Genomic DNA, 16,839 nt, shown 5'->3' on the forward strand with positions numbered 1-16,839 from the left:
AGGACTACCTGGCTTGATGACTCCTTGCTGTCCCCAGTTCACCTGGCCGTGCTGCTGCTCCAGTTCCAACTGTTCTGCCTGCAGCTATGGAACCCCGACCTGTTCACCGGACGTGCTACCTGTCCCAGACCTGTTGTCCCAGACCTGCTGGAACCCTAACCTATTCACCGGACGTGCTACCTGTCCCAGACCTGCTGTTTTCAACTCTCTAGAGACAGCAGGAGCGGTTGAGATACTCTCAAAGATCGGCTATGAAAAAGCCAACTGACACTTACTCTTGTGTTACTGACTTGTTGCACCCTCGACAACTACTATGATTACTATTATTTGACAATGCTGGTCATTTATGAACATTTGAACATCTAGGCCATGTGCTGTTATCTCCACCCGGCACAGCCGGAAGAGGACTGGCCACCCCTCATAGCCTGGTTCCTCTCTAGGTTTCTTCCTAGGTTTTGGCCTTTCTAGGGAGTTTTTCCTAGCCACCGTGCTTCTACACCTGCATTGCTTGCTGTTTGGGGTTTTAGGCTGGGTTTCTGTACAGCACTTTGAGATATCAGCTGATGTAAGAAGGGCTATATAAATAAATTTGATTTGAACACATGGTCACTGTTACTCCTTTCGAGATGACTGATGTAAGAACAATAAATAAGAAAGAGTAAGAAGGAGATGTAAGACTGTTCCTACCTTGACTCTACACAGGCACAAGCAAGCGATGAAAAAAACAAAACACTAAATTTGTTGACTTCCTGCTCTCACTCCATTTTCTCCGCCCCTGTTGATTGGCAAATCAATGAAGAGATAAATCTTTGAAACTACTAATCATATCAATCTATTTCTCTTCTTTATTTAGCCATCTACAGCATCTAATGAACCTTGATTCAGATGACCAGTTTATACAGTTCCAGTGGTGTCAGTTTAGACAATGTGCACAGTAAGTGTAGTTTCCAGATGTAAAATGTAAAGTTGTATAAACATGTATAGCCTATTACACAGATATTTTATTGCCTCATTTTGAGAAGACACACAGTAACTTAACATTTTGGGGCAGCAGAATAACTTACAAATCGAACTCTGAAAATCAAGTGGAATTGAGTTATTAACCTGACCTGATATGAGACTGTCCCTTGTGGCAAGACGTGACATCCCAGATAGTCAGACACTACCTAGACAATACAGACTAAATGGATCCTACATATTATTCATCTAAAAAGCACAGACTGACTCTTTCATTGAATATAATATGGTTTTATGATTTTGTGGTAGAAATATAAAATGTTACTAGATGTAAATAAATAGGTTATTAAAAAAAGTGAGGATCCGTGAACAGTCAAACAGGAAAACCATTTCACAAATCAATGAGGAGGAAAAGGTTGTCAACATTTCTCAAAATACCTTCTGGACCTAAATTTACATAGAAAGTGTTTCCAAAGCATAATGCAATTATGTTCAATCTGTTCTGAGACTACATTAAACTTGTGTGTGGATCCCCAGGGTATGCAGGTGCCACGTATGGAGACACTGCATTCTCTCCTATGTGAGTTCTCTGATGTGATGTCATGTTAGAGCGCTGGGTGAAGCATTTCCCACATTGTGTGCACTCGAAGGGCTTCTCCCCACTGTGGACCACAGCATGTCTGATCAAGTTGCACTGCTTGGTGAAACTCCTGCCACACTGTTCACAGGTGTACGGTTTCTCTCCGGTGTGACTCCGGAGGTGTACTTTGAGCTGGCAGAAACGCTGGAAGCTCTTCCCACAGAAGGTGCAGCTGAACCGCCTCTCGGTGGTGCCACCTGATCTCCACTGAGTCCTCATTCTCTTCACCATGTTAAAACTACTGCGACTCAGGCTGTATCCAGAGAAGGTGGAGGTGGTGGCCATGTTTGACCCTGTCGTGCACTCACTCAATCTCACTGTTGCTTCTGAAGCCCTGTATTGATGCTGCCTTGGCTGTAGAGCTAAACTATTTCCATCATTATTTGAGTTCAGCATCTCACTGCTCTGTCCCTCTGGCATCTGTTGTCTAGTCTCATCAGCCAATGTCCTGACATGTCTTGTCATGTGTTTTGCAGCACTGAACATGTTAGCATGTGGTTTCCATATAGAAGAGTGAAGCGATGGCCCTACATCATCTGTCATAGTAGGAACAGATGGCAGCCCACTATGAGATGGGAAAATTGAGATATTCTGAGAGTACTCTTTTGCGGAATGAAAGGAGAAATCTGGGTGGCAGACAGGGTCAGTGTCTCTGCCTGGATCCACAGAGGTCCACAGCTGCCCATCAGACTCATCCATGACAAACTGGTCAGGTCCTGCCAGGGTTGTGGTCTGATCCAGCTCCTCCTCTTTCACCATCACTAGCTCTAGTGAGTCCTCATCTGGCCGGTGCTGCTCTGTGCTGAACACCTCTGTAGATGCGAGCTGGGGTGTTCCTGGTTCCTCTGGACGATCAGAATTGGGGTAATGTTCCACTGAGTCTCTGGGAGATATATTGGGTTGTGTGATGAAGTCCTCATCACAGTGCCGTTGCTCAAAGGATGGTGGTTTCCCAGGCTTTGAACCAGACTCTAAGATTTGGGGATAAAGATAAAATAAACATTACAAAAGACCCTTAACAGCAAAACATGACTGCTTTAGAACTGACTGTGTGTACGTGCGCAACATATCCCAGAACATAAAACACCAATGTAGCAATTTGGAACGTGCATACCACCATACCCACACAGTCTTCCATAGACAGACAGAGCAGTGCCCCTTATGGTCACACCCACCCTCTCCAGTGATCCTGAGCTCTTCCTGAGGGTCAGTCTTCCACACATCCTCTGCTGTCTCCTCATCTTTGATCAGTATGGGTTCAGTCTCCACTCTCTGCTCCACATCTGTAGGCTGTAACAGGGACTGAGGTTATTACTCTGGACACACACCATATCTAACCCTTTTCATACTCATGAATCACACAAAAGCGATAAAATCTCCTGATAATCCAATATCAGAATTGATCCTAGTTGTTAAAGGTGATGTGTCACACCTGGGGTTGAGAGTCCTCTTCAACAGCCAGCTCTTCGTCTCTGCACTGTGAGCTACTCCTCTGCTTTTTCAAAACAATCTTGACTGGATATGAAGATCTCTCTGATGCCATGGAGTAAAAACCTAGAAAAGAATTGTATTCAGTCAAATATTAGAGCTATTCACAAATGTGGGTTTCCCATATGCAATCAATTTACTAGCCTGGAGACCCGATGTTGAATTTCATAAAAATAGAGCAGGAAAGTTCTCTCACAACCTCTACAAGCCAGAATGTTAAATAAAACAATAGTTTAACTTACTTTACTGGTTGTCGGTGTATTTGTTCCTTTTGCAGGTACATTACATGACCAAAAGTATGTGGACACCTGCTCGTCGAACATCTCATTCCAAAATAATGGTTATTAATATGGAGTTGGTCCCCCTTGGCTGTAACAACAGCCTCCACTCTTCTGGGAAGGCTTTCCACTAGATGATGGAACATTGCTGCAAGGACTTGCTTCCATTCAGCCACAAGAACATTTGTGATATTCGGACACTGATGTTGAGTGATAAGGCCTGGCTCGCAGATGGCGTTCTAATTCATCCCAAAGTTGTTCGATGGGGTTGAGGTCAGGGCTCTGATCTCCGATCTCAAACCATTTCTGTATGGACCTCCCTTTGTGCACAGGGGCATTGTCATTCTGAAACAGGAAAGGGCCTTCCCCAAACTGTTGGAAACACAGAATCATCTAGAATGTCATTGTATGCTGTAGCGTTAAGATTTCCCTTCACTGGAACTAAGGGGCCTAGCCGAACCATGAAAAACAGCCCCAGATAATTATTCCTCCTCCACCAAACTTTACAGTTGGCACTATGCATTCAGGCAGGTAGCGTTCTCCTGGCATCCGTCGAACTGCTAGATGGTGAAGCGTGATTCATCACTCCAGAGAACACATTTCCATTGCTCCAGAGTCCAATGGTGGCGAGCTTCACGTCACTCCAGCCGACGCTTGGCATTGCGCATGGTGATCTTAGGCTTGTGTGTGGCTGCTCGGCCATGGAAACTAATTTCATGATGCTCCCGACGAACAGTTATTGTGCTAACGTTGCTTCCAGAGGCAGTTTTGAACTTGGTAGTGAGTTTTGCAACTGAGGACAGACGATTTTTACGCGATGCTCGCTTCAGCACTCCGCAGTCCCGATCTGTGAGCTTGTGTGGTCTACTGCTTGGCGGCAGAGCCGCTGTTGCTCCTAGACATTTCCACTTCACAATAACAGCACTTAGAGTTGAACGGTGCAGCTCTAGCAAGGCAGAAATTTGATGAGTTGACTTGTTGGAAAGGTGGCATCCTATGGAGGGTGATATGTTGAAAGTCACCAAGCTTTTCATTAATGCCATTCTACTTGCCAATGTTTGTCTATGGAGATTGCATGGCTGTGTGCTCAATTTTATACACCTGTCAGCAACAGGTGTGGCTGAAATAGCTGAATCCACTAATTTGAAGGGGTGCCCACGTACTGTTGTATATATAGTATAGGAATGTGAGACAATATATCCCACAGGAAAGTATAATTACACTTTTCAAATCCAATCAACGGGACCTGAAAAACTGTAATATCCTATGTTTCTCAGAGTCGTGGCTGAACAAGGACATGGACATAAACTCAGCAAAAAAAGAAACATCCTCTCACTGTCAACTGAGTTTATTTTCAGCAAACTTAACATGTGTAAATATTTGTATGAACATAAGATTCAACAACTGAGACAAACTGAACAAGTTCCACAGACATATGACTAACAGAAATTGAATAATGTGTCCCTGAACAAAGGGGGGGGGGGGGGGGGGTCAAAATCAAAAGTAAGTGTCAGTATCTGGTGTGGCCACCAGCTGCATTAAGTACTGCAGTGCATCTCCTGCTCATGGACTGCACCAGATTTGCCAGTTCTTGCTGTGAGATGATACCCCACTCTTCCACCAAGACACCTGCAAGTTCCCGGACATTTCTGGGGGGAATAGCCCTAGCCCTCACCCTCCGATCCAACAGGTCCCAGACGTGCTCAATGGGATTGAGATCCGGGCTCTTCACTGGCCATGGCAGAACACTGACATTCCTGTCTTGCAGGAAATCACGCACAGAACGAGCAGTATGGCTGGTGACATTGTCATGCTGGAGGTCCATGTCAGGATGAGCCTGCAGGAAGGGTACCACATGAGGGAGAAGGATGTCTTCCCTGTAACGCACAGCGTTGAGATTGCCTGCAATGACAACAAGCTCAATTCGATGATGCTGTGACACACCGCCCCAGACCATGACGGACCCTCCACCTCCAAATCGATCCCGCTCCAGAGTACAGGCCTCGGTGTAACGCTCATTCCTTTGACCATAAACGCAAATCCGACCATCACCCCTGGTGAGACAAAACCGCGACTCGTCAGTGAAGAGCTTTTTTTGCCAGTCCTGTCTGGTCCAGGGACGGTGGGTTTGTGCCCATAGGCGACGTTGTCTGTGATGTCTGGTGAGGACCTGCCTTACAACAGGCCTACAAGCCCTCAGTACAGCCTATTGCAGACAGTCTGAGCACTGATGGAGGGATTGTGCGTTCCTAGTGTAACTCGGGCAGTTGTTGTTGCCATCCTGTACCTGTCCCGCAGGTGTGAGATTCAGATGTACCGATCCTGTGCAGGTGTTGTTACATGTGGTCTGCCACTGCGAGGACGATCAGCTGTCCGTCTTGTCTTCCTGTAGCGCTGTCTTAGGCGTCTCACAGTACAGAGGTTGCAATTTATTGCCCTTGCCACATGTGCAGTACTTATGCCTCCTTGCAGCATGCCTAAGGCATGTTCACGCAGATGAGCAGGGACCCTGGGCATCTTTCTTTTGGTGTTTTTCAGAGTCAGTAGAAAGGCCTCTTTAGTGTCCTAAGTTTTCATAACTGTGACCTTAATTGCCTACCATCTGTAAGCTGTTTGTGTCTTAACGACCGTTCCACAGGTGCATGTTCATTAATTGTTTATGGTTCATTCAACAAGCATGGGAAACAGTGTTTAAACCATTTACAATGAAGATCTGTGATTTTTTACAAATTATCTTTGAAAGACAGGTTCCTGAAAAAGGGACGTTTCTTTTTTTGCTGAATTTACATCTCGCTGGTTTTTCCATGCATCATCAAGCCCAGATGGCAGATTCGGGTAAGGCGAAGGGAGGAGGTGTATCTCTCCTTGTTAAAAACTTCTTATGGGCAGGTGGGACGGTAGCGTCCCACCTGGCCAATATCCGGTGAAATTGCAGAGCGCAAAATTCAAACTACAGTATTATAAATATTTAACTTTCATAAAATCACAAGTGTAATACAACAAAATAAAGCTTAACTTCTTGTTAATCCAGCCGCCATGTCAGATTTCAAAAAGGCTTTACGGCGAAAACAAACCATGCGATTATCTGAGGACAGCACCCCGCATACAAACACATGAAAAACATATTTCAACCAGGCAGGTGCGACACAAAAGTCAGAAATAGCGATATAAAAAATGCCTTACCTTTGATGATCTTCTTCTGTTGGCACTCCAAAAGGTCCCTGTTACATCACAAATGGTGCTTTTGTTCGATAATGTCCTCCTTTATATCCATAAAAACTCAGTTTAGCTGGCGCGCTTCAGTCAATAATCCACCCAGTTTCCCTCCATCAAAATGCATACAAAATGAATCCCAAACGTTACTAATAACCTTTTCCAAACAAGTCAAACAACATTTATAATCAAACCTCAGGTACCCTAATACATAAATAAACAATAAAATTTAAGACGGAGAATCGTTATTGTCTTTACCGGAGAAAAATACCAAAGAACAAGCTCTCTTCCACGCGCTTGGAAACACTACAGCCAAAATGGGAGCCACCTAGAAAAACTACAATTTCTGGCTCATTTTTCAAAAAAACCGTCCTGAAACTCTTTCTAAAGACTGTTGACATCTAGTGGAAGCCCTAGGAACTGCAATCTGGGAGGACTTGGCCTTAATAAAAGTGATGCCCTATTGAAAATAGTGGTAGGCTGAATTCTTTTTGGGGGGGGATGGTTTGTCCTCAGGGTTTCGCCTGCCATATCAGTTCTGTTATACTCACAGACATAATTATAACAGTTTTAGAAACTTTAGAGTGGTTTCTATCCAAATCTACTAATTATATGCATATTCTCGTTTCTGGGCAAGAGTAGTAACCGGTTTAAAATCGGGGGACATTTTTTATCCGGCCGTGCAAATACTGCCCCCTAGCCCAACAGGTTAAGGTCCTGGAGTGGCCTAGCCAGTCTCCAGACCTTAATCCCATAGAAAATCTGTGGAGGGAGCTGAAGGTTCGAGTTGCCAAACGTCAGCCTCAAAACCTTAATGACTTGGAGAAGATCTGCAGAGGAGTGGGACAAAATCCCTCCTGAGATGTGTGCAAACCTGGTGGCCAACTACAAGAAACGTCTAACCTCTGTGATTGCCAACAAGGGTTTTGCCACCAAGTACTAAGTCATGTTTTGCAGAGGGGTCAAATAGTTATTTCCCTCATTAAAATGCAAATCATTTTATAACATTTTTGACATGCGTTTTTCTGGATATTTTTGTTGTTATTCTGTCTCTCACTGTTCAAATAAACCTACCATTAAAATTATAGACTGATCATTTCTTTGTAAGTGGGCAAACATACAAAATCAGCAGGGGATCAAATACTTTCTCCCCTCACTGTAGATGTACATACAGTGCCTTCAGAAAGTATTCACACCCATTGACTTTTTCCCAAAACAAATTGTTACAGCCTGAATGGATTATACTGAGATTTTGTGTCACAGGCACACACAACACCCTATAATGTCAAAGTGGAAGTATGTTTTTTGAAATGTTAACAAATTAATAAAAAATGAAAAGCTGAAATGTCTTGAGTCAATAAGTATTCAGCACTTTTGTTATGGCAAGCCTAAATAAGGTCAGGAGTAAATATTTGCTTAACAAGTCACATAATAAGTTGCATGGACTCATTCTGTGTGCAATAATAGTGTTTAACATGATTTTTTTTAATGACTACATCATCTCTGTGCCCCACACATACAAATATCTGTAAGGTCCCTCAGTCGAACAGTACATTTCAAACACAGATTGAACCACAAAAACCAGGGAGGTTTTCCAATGCCTCGCAAAGAAGGGCACCTATTGGTAGATGGGTAAAAAATAAAAAAGAAGACATTGAATATCCATTTGAGCATGGTGAAGTTATTAAATTACTCTTTGGATGGTGTATCAATACACCCTGTCACTACAAAGATACAGGTGTCCTTCCTAACTCAGTTGCCGAGGAGAGGAAGGAAACCTCTCAGGAATTTCACCATCCATTACACCTTGATCCCACCTACAGTGTATTGCGCAAAAGGGTACGCATCATCATCTGGATATGTGTGCAACAAAAGTTCAACATTCACTTTCTGCTACCATTTATGTCAAGTCTTCAACGCATACAATTTGATGTATACTTTTGATACATCCACGGTATGCACCACATAGAACACAATGCAATGCAATACTGCAAGGCAAACGTTGCATTCTATTGGAAATGAATGTACTTCTGGTGGAATTGCCCTGTCAAAACGCAAAAACCCTGTCAGTGTGATCGAGGTGTTAAGGGCATAACGTTATTTCAAGTGATATAAATCTGAACACACAACCAGCACTATGAACATTTAATTTAATGATACTTTCCTGTGGATATATTTCTCACATTCCTACCTGCAAATAGACTAACTGCACGGACAACCGGTAAATTAAGTTCAAATATAACTTTATTCAAAATTCTGGCTTGTAAGGTAACGTTATAGGTCGTGAGAGGAAACTTCCCTGATCCAAACGCTCATTTATGCCCGACGTTGAATCCAATTAAATTCAACGTCGGGTCTCCACTCTCCAACATTAATTTACCATGAATAATAACACATCAACTACCTTTTCGTCCTCGTGTCTTCTTCAGCTCGCTCTCCATCATTTGCCACTTCCTTTTCAGTACGTCAATATCTCGCTGGCTTTGGGTCATTTCCAAACGTATAACTGCACAGCTATCATCTACACGTTTGTTTATTTCGGCTACGGCTGCTTTAGCTAATACCTCTAGAATGGATACCAACTGCGCCTGAAAATTGCAGCTCGCCATCTTGTCCTGCCCAAATTACAGATGTGTATTCTCTATGTGAAGTAGATAGTATAAAATGTGCAATAAACAATCCGTAGATGTTGATAAATGGCAACAATGTAGTGAGTGGGTAACTTGTGAGCAATCGCTTTTCCGTTCAATTCGTGACGTAAGTATTTATTACCGTAAATATAAGACTACAACAGCCCTTCACAATTGGTAGTATTAGCAATGGCCAGTAAATAACAAGGTATATTCTAGACTGCATGTAAGGTAGCAATATCTATTTACAAAAAATACGTTATATGATCAAAATAAAGAATTCGGATCGTAAAAACGTAATCTGTTTTTAAGTTAATAGATATGGCTACATGTAGGGGAGAGTGCAGTGCAATGCAGTGGCAAACATGGTTATTAATGCATAAAATACTGTACAGTGCTTAATTTGAGCCGGTCCAGCACCTCCCTGTTTTGGACTGTTTTGTTCCGGAACCTATTTGGCCGGATCTGGTACCTCTCGTGGCATGAAAAATAATTGTCAGTTGTATAAATTCTAATAAAAGCGATCGAAGTTCATTGAACTTAAATTTAAAATCATTTGCCAAAGTTATAGAATAACTGCTGTCTGTTCAGAAATAAATGAAATAATTCAGAATAGCCTACTACACCATGAAAACAATTTAGCCACAGAGGAGCAATAGCTTTTCTTTAGCTTTTTTGCCAAATAACAAGGCATAGCCTATAATCACGAATGCACAGCATATCTGTCAGTGAACAGTATGCAGACAAAACAGGCCTGCAGCAAGGACCTCAACATGACAGCCACACATATGCCCAGGCTGTAAACAGAGCAACAGGCCAAACCCCCAATAATGCACCCGCCCAAGTGTAACAGGACCCTACCTGGGCTCGAACCAGGGACTCTCTTCACACATTGACAAAGCCACCCTCCGAAGCATTGTTACCCATCGTTCCACAAAAGCTGCAACTACTTCAAGGTCTCAGAGCGAGTGATGTCACCGATTGAAACACTATTAGCGCGCACCCCGCTAACTAGCTAGCCATTTCACATCGGTTACACTCACCCCCCTTTTCCGCAGCAACCAGTGATCCGGGTCACGGCACCAATGTAACAGTATGGCTTCCATCCCTCTCCTCGCCTCGAACCAGGGACCCTCTGCACACATCGACAACAGCCACCCTCCGAAGCATCGTTACCCATCGCTCCACAAAAGCCACGGCCATTGCAGAGCAAGGGGAACAACTACTTCAAGGTCTCAGAGCGAGTGACGTCACCGATTGAAACGCTATTAGCATACACCCCGCTAACTAGCTAGCCATTTCACATCGGTTACACAAGCTCCCTCCTGTGATCTAAGAGGTATGTATCAGATGCTCAACATGCTCTGCTCACACCTACTGTAATGGTCCGAGCCTAAACACACAAAAACAACACTAGACTCTATGGAACACAAAGCTTTTACTATCTCATCCTGGAATATACCTGGACAATGGTCATCTGCCTTTGGCCTAAAGAGCAGGAACCCAGACTTCATCAAATTAATTGGAAATACATACATTGTCATCCTACAAGGAACATGGTATAGAGGAGACGGACCCCCACTGATTTCCCTCTAGGTGACAGAGAGCTGGTAGTCCCATGCACCAAACTACCAGGTGTGAAACAGGGAAGCGACTCAGGGGGTATGCTAATTTGATATAGAGCAGACATAACCCACTCTATTAAATTAGTCAAAACAAGAACATTAGACCTCTGGTTAGAAATGAATAAGGAAATGATCTCAACAGAGAAAAATGTCCTAATGTGTGCTACGTATATCCCCCAATAGAATCTCTATACTTTAATGAAGACAGCTTCTCCGTCCTAGAGGGGGATGTCAACCATTTCCAGTCCCAGGGACATGTACTAGTCTGTGGCGACCTAAATGCCAGAACTGGACAAGAACCTGTCACTTTCAGCACATCGGGGGACAAACACCTACCTGGAGATGACAATATTCCCTCACAAATGTGCCCCCCTAGACACAACTATGACAAAACAACCAACATAAATGGGTCACAACTACTGCAGCTCTGTCGCACGCTGGGTCTGCACATAGTCAATGGTAGGCTTCGAGGAGACTCCTATGGGACAGTAGGCACTCCTACAGCTCATCCTTTGGCAGAAATACTGTGGATGACTTCATCACTGACCTCAACCAAGAGTTTCTCAGAGTGTTCACAGTCAGCCCACTAACACCCCTATCAGATAACAGCAAAATCACAGTCTACCTGAACAGAGCAATACTCAATCATGAGGCATCAAAGCCAAAGGAACTGCACAATATTACGAAATGCTATAGATGGAAGGAAAGTAGTGTAGAAACCTACCAAAAAACTATTAGGGAACAACACATCCAATCCCTTTTAGACAACTTCCTGGATAAAACATTTCACTGTAATAGTGAAGGTGTACAATTGGCAGTAGAAAGCCTAAACAGTATATTTGACCTTTCAGCTTCCCTATCAAATCAAAAAATGTCAAGCAGACAACCTAAGAACATTTACAACAATGACAAATGGTTTGATGAAAAATGCATAAACCTAAGAAAGAAATTGAGAAACCTATCCAACCAAAAACATAGAGACCCAGAAAACCTGAGTCTACGCCTTCACTATGGTGAATCACTAAAACAATACAGAAATACAACTATCAATAAAGAAGGAACCAGTGCGTCAGAAATCAGCTCAATGTAATTGAAGATTCCATAGAATCAAACATCTTCTGGGAAAATTGGAACACTTTAAACAAACAACAACACAAAGAGTTATTTATCAAATGACTTGGATACTACGCTTCAGGACTGTTTGCTAGCACAAACTGGAATATGTTCCGGGATTCATCCAATGGAATAGAGGAGTATACAACCTGTGCTTCCATTTGTAGTCTGTAATAGTTTGCAAGCCCTGCCACATCCGACGAGCGTCTGGGCCGGTGTAGTACGATTCGATCTTAGTCCTGTATTGATGCTTTGCCTGTTTGATGGTTCGTCGGAGGGCATAGTGGGATTTCTTATAAGTGTCCAGGTTAGAGTCCCGGTCCTTGAAAGCGGCAGCTCTACCCTTTAGCTCAGTGCGGATATTGCCTGTAATCCATGGCTTCTGGTTGAGGTATGTACGTACGGTCACTGTGGGGATGACGTCATCAATTAACTTATTGATGAAGCCAGTGACTGATGTGGTGTACTCCTCAATGTCATCGGATGAATCCCGGAACATATTCCATTCTGTGCTAGCAAAACAGTCCTGTAGCTTAACATCTGCATCATCTGACCACTTCCGTATTGAGCGAGTCACTGGTACTTCCTGCTTTAGTTTTCACTTGTAAGTGGGAATCAGGACGATAGAGTTATGTGAGATTTGCCAAATGGAGGGTAAGGGAGAGCTTTGTATGCATCTTTGTGTGTGGAGTAAAGGTGGTCTAGAGTTTTTTTCCCCTCTGGTTGCACATGTAACATGTAAATTAGGTAAAACGGATTTAAGATTACCCGCAATAAAGTCCCCGGTCACTAGGAGCGCCCCCTCTGGATGATTGTTTTCTTGTTTGCTTATGGTCTTATACAACTCGTTGAGTGCGGTCTTAGTGCCAGCATCGGTTTGTGGTGGTAAATAGGCAGCTACGAAAAATAGATGAAAACTCTCTTGGTAAATAATGTGGTCTTCAGCTTATCATGAGATACTCTACCTCAGGTGAGCAAAACCTTGAGACTTCCTCAATATTAGATTTTGTGTACCAGCTGTTATTTACAAATAGACACAGACCGCCCCCCTTGTCTTACCAGAGGCAGCTGTTCTATCTTGCTGATGCACAGAAAACCCAGCCAGCTATATGTTATCCATGTTGTCATTCAGCCATGACTCAGTGAAATATAAGATTTTACAGTTTTTAATGTCCCATTGGTAGGATAGTCTTGATCAGAGCTCATCCAGTTTATTATCCAATGATTGCACATTTGCTAATAGGATTGATGGTAGAGGCAGATTACCCACTTGCCGTCGGATCCTTACAAGGTACCCTGACCTACGTCCCTGATATCTCTGTCTCTTCATCATGCGAATTACGGGGATTTGGGCCTTGTCCAGTGTCTGAAGTAAAACCTTTGCTTCCGACTCGTTAAAGAAGCATCTTTGTCCAGTACGAGGTGAGTAATCGCTGTCCTGATATCCAGAAGCAATTTTTGGTCATAAGAGAGGGTGGCAGAAACATTATGTACAAATTAAGTTAGAAATAACGCAAAAAAACAGTAGTCATCTCCTCCGGTGCCATTCAAATCTCGAGTGTAGATTTGGACTTGTGTTTTAGGTTATTGTCCTGCTGAAAGGTGAATTAATCTCCTAGTGTCTGGTGGAAAGCAGACTGAAACAGGTTTTCTTGTAGGATTTTGCCTGTGCTTAGCTCCATTCCGTTTCTTTTGATATTCAAGACAAAAAGTGAATTTCTTTGGCAAATGTTTTGCACTATTACTTTAGTACTTTGCATGATGTACTTTGATGGTAATTAGCATTTTTCTAAACCTGAGAGTAAATAGAGCTGAATATATTGATAAATCAAATCAAATCAAATGTTATTTGTCACATGCGTCGAACACAACAGGTGTAGACCTTACAGTGAAATCCTTACTTACAAGCCCTTAACCAACGATGCAGTTTTAAGAAAATACCTAAAAAATAAAAAGTAAAAAAAGTAAGAGATAAGAAAAACAAATAATTGAAGAGCAGCAGAAAATAACAATAGCGGGGCTATATACAGGGGGTACCGGTACAGAGTCAATGTGTCAATGTGCGGGGGCACCGGTGTCGAGGTATTTGAGATAATTATGTACATGCAGGTAGGGTTGTCAAAGTGGCTATGCATAGATAATAACAGAGAGTAGCAGCAGCAGCGTGGGGGGGGGGGGGGGGGGGGGGGTTCAAATAGTCTGGGTTGCCATTTGATTAGCTGTTCAGAAGTATTATGGCTTGAGGGTAGAAGCTATAGCTGTAGCTATAGCTATGTTCAAGAGAAGCCTCTTGGATATAGACTTGGCGCTCCGGTACCGCTTGCCGTGCGGTAGCAGCGAAAACAGTCTATGACTAGGGTGGCTGGAGTCTTTGCCGATTTTTAGGGCCTTCCCCTGACACCGCCTGGTATAGAGGTCCTGGATGGCAGGAAGCTTGGCCCCTGTGATGTACTGGGCCATACGCACTACCCTCTGTAGTGCCTGCAGTTGGAGGCCTAGCAGTTGCCATACCAGGCAGTGATGCAACCCGTCAGGATGCTCTCGATGGTGCAGCTGTAAAATCTTTAGAGGATCTGAGGACCCATGCCAAGTTTTTTCAGTCTCCTGAGGGGGGAATAGGTTTTGTCATGCCCTCTTCACGACTGTCTTGGTGTGCTTGGACAATGTTAGTTTGTTGTTGATGTGGACGCCAAGGAACTTGAAGCTCTCAACCTGCTCCACTACAGCCCCATCGATGAAAATGGGGGCATGCTCGGTCCTCTTTTTCCTGTAGTCCACAATCATCTCCTTTGTCTTGATCACGGTGAGGGAGAGGTTGTTGTCCTTGCACCACATGGTCAGGTCTCTGACCTCCTCCCTATAGGCTGTCTCATCGTTGTCGGTGATCAGGCCTACCACTGTTGTGTCATCAGCAAACTTAATGATGGTGTACCTTAGTAAGACTGACTATCCTACCGATCCTCGACTTCGGCGATGTCATCTACAAAATAGCTTCCAATAGACTACATTCAATTTGCTGAGTAGAGTATCACAGTGCCATCCGTTTTGTTACCAAAGCGCTTTATACCATCCACCACTGCGACCTGTATGCTCTAGTCGGCTGGCCCTCGCTACATATTCGTCGCCAGACCCAATGGCTCCAGGTCATCTATAAGTCTATGCTAGGTAAAGCTCCGCCTTATCTCAGCTCACTGGTCACGATAACAACACCCACCCGTAGCACGCGCTCCAGCAGGTATATCTTACTGGTCATCCCCAAAGCCAACACCTCCTTTGGCCGCCTTTACTTCCAGTTCTCTGCTGCCAGTGACTGGAAAGAATTGCAAAAATCGCTGAAGCTGGAGACTTACATTTCCCTTACTAACTTTAAACATCAGCTATCTGAGCAGCTAACCGATCGCTGCAGCTGTACATAGTCCATCTGTAAATAGCCCACCCAATCTACCTACCTCATCCCCATATTGTTTTTATTTACTTTGCTGCTCTTTTGCATACCAGTATCACTACTTACACACCATCATCTGCTCATCTATCACTCCAGTGTTAATCTGCTAAATTGTAATTACTTTGCTACTATGGCCTATTTATTGCCTTACCTCCTCATGCCATTTGCACACACTGTATATAGACTTTCTTTTTTCTATTGTGTTATTGACTGTACGCTTGTTTATTCCATGTGTTATTGTTTCTGTCGCACTGCTTTGCTTTATCTTGGCCAGGTCGCAGTTGTAAATGAGAACTTGTTCTCAACTAGTTTACCTGGTTAAATAAAGGTGAAATCAAATTAAATAAAAAATGATGGTTTTGAAGTTGTGCCTGGTCGTGCAGTCATGAGTGAACAGGGAGTACAGGAGGGGACTGAGCACGCACCCCTGAGGGGCCCACGTGTTGAGGATCAGCGTGGCAGATGGGTTGTTACCTACCCTTACCACCTGGGGCGGCCCATCAGGAAGTCCAGGATCCAGTTGCAGAGGGAGGTGTTTAGTCCCAGGGTCCTTAGCTTAGTGATGAGTTTTGAGGGCACTATGGTGTTGAACGCTGAGCGGTAGTCAATGAATAGCATTCTCACATAGGTGTCCTTTTGTCCAGGTGGGAAAGGGCAGTGTGGAGTGCAATAGAGATAGCATCATCTGTGGATCTGTTGGTGCGGTATGCAAATTGGAGTGGGTCTAGGGTTTCTGGGATAATGGTGTTGATGTGAGCCATGACCAGCCTTTCAAAGCATTTCATGGCTACAGACGTGAGTGCTACGGATCGGTAGTCATTTAGGCAGGTTACCTTAGTGTTCTTGGGCACAGGGACTATGGTGGTCTGCTTGAAACATGTTGGTATTACAGACTCAGACAGGGAGAGGTTGAAAATGTCAGTGAAGACACTTGCCAGTTGGTCAGCGCATGCTCGGAGTACACGTCCTGGTAATCCGCCTGGCCCAGCGGCCTTGTGAATGTTGACCTGTTTGAAAGTCTTACTCACATCGGCTGCGGAGAGCGTGATCACACAGTCATCTGGAACAGTTGGTGCTCTCATGCCTGTTTCAGTGTACTTGCCTAGAAGCGAGCACAGAAGTTATTTAGGTCATCTGGTAGGCTCGTGTCACTGGGCAGCTCTCGGTTGTGCTTCCATTTGTAGTCTGTAATAGTTTGCAAGCCCTACGACATCCAATGAGCGTCGGAGCCGGTGTAGTACGATTCGATCTTAGTCCTGTATTGATGCTTTGCCTGTTTGATGGTTCGTTGGAGGGCATAGCGGGATTTCTTATAAGCTTCCGGGTTAGAGTCCCGCTCCTTGAAAGCGACAGCTCTACCCTTTAGCTCAGTGCGAATGTTGCCTGTAATTCATGGTTTCTGGTTGGGGTATGTACGTACAGTCACTGTGGGGGACGACATCCTTGATGC

General features: G+C 43.9%; 1 protein-coding gene across 1 annotated transcript; it reads right to left on the reverse strand.

Annotated features, from left to right (window-relative positions):
- Positions 1–981: 981 nt before the first annotated feature.
- Positions 982–9,325, reverse strand: LOC106569391 (uncharacterized). Its single transcript, XM_014140721.3, has 4 exons — positions 8,981–9,325; positions 3,030–3,151; positions 2,773–2,887; positions 982–2,568 (listed from the first exon to the last, which is right to left on the reverse strand). Exons 1-4 carry the CDS (start codon positions 9,183–9,185, stop codon positions 1,466–1,468), a joined length of 1,545 nt encoding a protein of 514 aa, XP_013996196.2. The 5' UTR covers positions 9,186–9,325; the 3' UTR covers positions 982–1,465.
- Between the last annotated feature and the right edge of the window lie 7,514 nt (positions 9,326–16,839).

The sequence above is a fragment of the Salmo salar genome, chromosome 14 (assembly GCF_965601325.2).
Source record: "Salmo salar chromosome 14, fSalSal1, whole genome shotgun sequence".
In the NCBI taxonomy this organism is placed as follows: domain Eukaryota; kingdom Metazoa; phylum Chordata; class Actinopteri; order Salmoniformes; family Salmonidae; genus Salmo; species Salmo salar.

Excerpts from the sequence above, each read along its gene's own strand:
- LOC106569391 (XM_014140721.3), bottom strand. The coding sequence starts at position 9,185 with ATGGCGAGCTGCAATTTTCAGGCGCAGTTGGTATCCATTCTAGAGGTA. Across the intron at positions 3,152-8,980 it reads GAAGACACGAGGACGAAAAG|GTTTTTACTCCATGGCATCA; the intron begins GTAGTTGATGTG and ends ATTCTTTTCTAG. Across the intron at positions 2,888-3,029 it reads AAGAGGACTCTCAACCCCAG|CCTACAGATGTGGAGCAGAG; the intron begins GTGTGACACATC and ends TCCCTGTTACAG.